Source organism: Salvelinus sp. IW2-2015, linkage group LG21, assembly GCF_002910315.2.
Source record: "Salvelinus sp. IW2-2015 linkage group LG21, ASM291031v2, whole genome shotgun sequence".
Classification (NCBI taxonomy): domain Eukaryota; kingdom Metazoa; phylum Chordata; class Actinopteri; order Salmoniformes; family Salmonidae; genus Salvelinus; species Salvelinus sp. IW2-2015.
This window is the reverse complement of record NC_036861.1, coordinates 6,618,497-6,623,206: the sequence shown is the minus strand read 5'-3', so window position 1 is coordinate 6,623,206 and position 4,710 is coordinate 6,618,497. Positions and strand designations below refer to the sequence as shown.

General features: G+C 43.6%; 1 protein-coding gene across 1 annotated transcript in view; it reads right to left on the bottom strand.

Moving 5' to 3' along the window:
- blk (BLK proto-oncogene, Src family tyrosine kinase) overlaps positions 1 to 4,710 on the bottom strand; it is a 45,001-nt gene that overhangs the window by 1,219 nt on the left and 39,072 nt on the right. Inside the window, 1 exon segment of the mRNA XM_070433782.1 lies at positions 493 to 621. Within this exon segment, the coding sequence (XP_070289883.1) occupies positions 493 to 621 (129 nt within the window).

Here is a 4,710-nt window from a genome sequence, read left to right as displayed (position 1 = left end):
AGGAGGGAGAGAGAAGGAGGAAGAAGCTCACAGATTATTTTATTTAAAATCGTTGGGAGCCCTGTTCATCTCCATCCGTCTGTGTGCGAAGCCCTGTCTTACCATTTCCTGTCTGTGTTGGAGCCCCTCTCTACCATTCCTGTCTGTGGTTTGAGCCCTGTCTGCTACCATTCCTGTCTTGCGTGGAGCCCTGTCTCTACCATTTCCGTCTGTGGTTGGACCCTGTCTCTACCATTTCCATGTCTGTGGTTGGAGCCCGCTCTACCATTCCTGTCTGGCGTTTGAACCTGTCTCTACCATTCCTGTCTGTGTGGAGCCCTGTCTCTACCATTTCCCGATCTGGGTTGGAGCCCTGTCTCTACCATTCCGTGTCGTGTTGAAGCCCTGTCTCTACCATCCTGTCTGTGTTGAAGCCCTGTGCTCTGCATTCCTGGTCTGTGGTTTGAGCCCTGTCTCTACCATTCCTGTCTGTAGTTTGAGCATGTTTTTTACCTGGATAGGAATTCTTCCATAGGTACTATTCAGTCAGCAGGATGCCAAAAGACAGACGTCTGTCTTTATTACTGAGCGTTCCAAAGTTAATGGCCTCCGGAGCTGTCCACTTAATGGGAAACTTAGAACCTGTCTGTGAGGGAAAGAAGGGTAGCGGGGACGGAGAAGACGATGAAGGAGGGAATGGAGAGAGAAGAAGAAAGAACTTCTCTCCAATACTCTACCAAACTTATAGCAACCTGGTGTGAGAAAAGAGGAGGGAAGAAAAGAGAGAAGAGAAGATACTCTACCAATTGCCTCTACCAAAACTTAGCACCTGGGTTGAGAAAGAGGGAGGGAAGAGACAGAACCGAAGAGGAGGGAAATGACTACCAATGACCTCTTACAAACTTAGCACCTGCGTGTGAGAAGGAGGCGAGAGGAGAGGGAGAAGAAGAGAAAATGGACTCTACCATGACTCTACCAAACTTAGGCACCTGGTGTGAAAAGGCGGAGGGATGGAGAGAGAGGACGAGAGAAATTATTGGACTCCTCATCTAAACCAAAGTGGACTCTCAGCCCAATAGGCACCTGGTGTCGAGGGAAAGGGAGGGAGAAAGAGGACGCAGGAGAAGTGAGGAGAAACTAGACGCCGCTACCAATGACTCTACCAAAACTTTTACACCTGCGCCCATGTTGAGAGAAAGAGCGACACAGGGAGAGAAACAGAGAGAATTACTGCTACCAATACTCTTACCAATACTTAGCCTCTGGAATGGAGAAAGAGAGAGGGAGAGAGACCGAGAGAGAGACAGAGATGAGGATGAAAGAAATTGACCTTCTCTACCACATGCTCTACCAAATTAGCACCTGTGATGTGGTGAAAAGAATGGAGAGGAAAAGATAGAGCTGAAAGCGAGTGAAGCGTGAGAGACAAGGGAGGGAAGGGACACGAGATGGGGAGAAGGACCTGGACGAGAGAGATGGAGGAAAGACCTCTACCAATGACCTCTACCAACGTAGCACGCCTGGTTTGTGAGAAAAGAGAAGGAGAGAGCGAGAGAGAGAGAAATGAGGACGTCTACCAATGACTCTACCAAAACTTGCACTGGTTTCGCGATGTGTGATAAGAGGAGGAAGAGAGAGAGAGAAGAAATGGACATCTACCAATGAACCTACCCAAACGCTATAGCACCTGCTCCTGTGTGAAAGAGGAGGGGAGGAAGAGGGGGGAGGAAAGACGAGAGAGAGATGGCCATCTACCAATACTTACAACTTAGCACCTGGTAGTGTGAGAAGAGAGGGAGAGAGGACGAGAGAGAAGGAGAAATGACTCTACCAATGACTCTACCAAAACTGTAGCACATGGTGTGTTGAGAAGAAGGAAAAAGGAAAAGAGGGAGGAAAGAGAGAGAGAGAGAGAGAGAGAAGAAAAGAAAGAGAGAGGAAAAGGAAGAAAGAATGACCTACAAACTCTACCAAACTTAGCACCTGGTGTGAGAAAGAGGGAGAGGGAGGAAGATGAGAATCAGAGAAAGACTCTACCAAAGACTCTACAAACATAGCACCTGGTGTTTGAGACGAAAAGAGGAGGGGAGAGAGAGAGAGAGAAATGACCTCTCCAATGACTCTACCAAACTTAGCACACCTGTTTGAGAAGAAAGAGAGGACGACGAGAGAGAGAAAATACATGAACCTGCTGTGAAATCCACAACCTGCACAGGTGTTCCACGTTGTACAACCATATTTATGTTTATTTTCTTTTCCCTTTTTACTAAAACTATTTTGCCCCCCCATCGGTAAACACTGTTATAAAGATCATAATATGACATTTGAAATTGTCTTGTAAGTTGAAATGTTACTGTTTAATTTTTCATTGTTATTCACTTTGTTTAACTATCTATTTCACTTGTTGCATTGATAACACTGTGTTCCCCATGCCAATAAAGCTTTTGAATTGAAATGAGAGAGAAGATACACAGAGAGAGAGATATTTTAAAATTTGTTGTGTTAAATGAATATCAATCCCCATGTTCCGCAAGCAATAATGTTATTTTTCACAGAGGAACCGACACTCTTATAACGGTAACCAAGATCATTTTTATAGGCCAACAGAGATTAATTTTATTTCGAGTAAGCAAAGGGTATAATACAAAAGCGGAGAGAGAGATAACTTTTTATTATGGGGGAATAAAACTTGAATGACTACATTTAAGTCAACGACCAAAAACACACATCGTAATCTAGATGTCTTAATGAATCAAAACAGCGATAGTTATATCGGGTTGCTTTATCATCGAGCTGGTAACCATCCTCTGTCTCATAGTATACGCTCTGTTCTCACTAGTTCTCAAAGAGGTCGACAAGCAGCAACAATCAGTTATCCAGTCCAGACACTTGTGGGTATTGACACCTAAGTAGTTAAATGTTTTCAGTTTTCGGTGACGTTTGATCAAACCGAGAATGGGACAACCCGCTGCCTCGTGAAGGATGACCCTCGCTATTACTAAGGCTGGATTCATCGACACGGGGCCGCCGCACAAACAAATTAAACTATAGGTGCAAATACCCAAAGCCTGTCTGACTGATAACTGATTGCTCCTCGCCTTGATTGTGATTTTGAGAACTAGTGAGAAACAGGGTATACTTAGTCGAGAACAGGAGGATTGAGTTTAGCCAGGCTCATCGATAAGCAAACCAAGATATAACTATCGCGGTTTCTGATTCATTTAAGGACATCTAGAGCTTAGATGTGGTGTTTTTGGTTCGTTGACTTAATTAGCTCATATTCAAGGAAACTTAGCACCTGGTGTGAGAAAGAGGGAGGGAGAGAGAGAGAGAAATGACGAACCCTGCTGTGATCCACAACCTGCACAGGTGTTCCACGTTGTACAACCCATATTTATGTTTATTTCTTTTCCCTTTTGTACTTTAACTATTTGCCCATCGTTACAACACTGTATAAAGACATAATATGACATTTGAAATGTCTCTGTAAGTGTAATGTTTACTGTTAATTTTTCATTGTTTATTTCACTTTTGTTTACTATCTATTTCACTTGCTTTGGCATTGATAACATGTGTTTCCCCATGCCAATAAAGCCTTTTGAATTGAAATGAGAGAGAGATACACAGAGAGAGAGATATTTTAAAATTTGTTGTGTTAAATGAATAATCAATCCATTTCGCAAGCAATAATGTTATTTTCTCACAGAGGAAACCGATACACGTCTAGAACGGAACCACAGATCAGTTTCATAGCAACAAGGATTAATTTAGTTTCGAGATAAGCAAAGGGGTATAATACAAAAGCAGGAGAGATTAGATAGCCAGGTAACTTTCCTTAACATTCTGAAATAACTCTTTATTTTTGGGGGAAATATAAACTTGAAATGGGCTAATGAAGTCAACGACCAAAAAACACACATCTAAGTCTAGATGTCTTAATGAATCAGAACAGCGATYGTTATATCTGGTTGCTTATCGATGTCAGCTGGCTAACTCATCCTCTGTTCTCACTAAGTATACCTCTCTGTTCTCACTAGTTCTCAAAAGTCACAATCAGCAACAATCAGTTATCAGTCAGACACTTTGGGTTATTTGCACCCAAGTAGTTACATTTTTCTCGTTTTCGGTGACTTTTATCTAAACCAGAATGAACAAACCTCCCGGTAATGACCTACGCTATCATCTAAGGCCTGGATTCAATCTGATCACGCGTTATTGGCAATGTTTTAAAGGCAATGTTCCTGCAACGCATTCACGGATAAACGCTGTCACGGACAACGCAGTCACGGACAACGCAGTCACGGACAACGCAGTCACAGACAATGCAGTCATGGAAAACGTAATCATGGACAACGCAATTACGGATAAATGCTGTCACGGACAACGCAGTCATGGACAACGCAATCACGGATAAATGCTGTCACGGACAACGCAGTCATGGACAACGCAATCACGGACAACGCAGTCATGGACAACGCTGTCACGGACAACGCAGTCACGGATAAACGCTGTCACGGACAACGCAGACACGGATAAATGCTGTCACGGACAACGCAGACACGGATAAATGCTGTCACGGATAAATGCTGTCACAGACAACGCAGTCACGGATAAACACTGTCACGGACAACGCAATCACGGACAACGCAATCACGGACAACGCAGACACGGATAAATGCTGTCACGGATAAACGCAGTCACAGACAACGCAGTCACGGATAAACGCTGTCA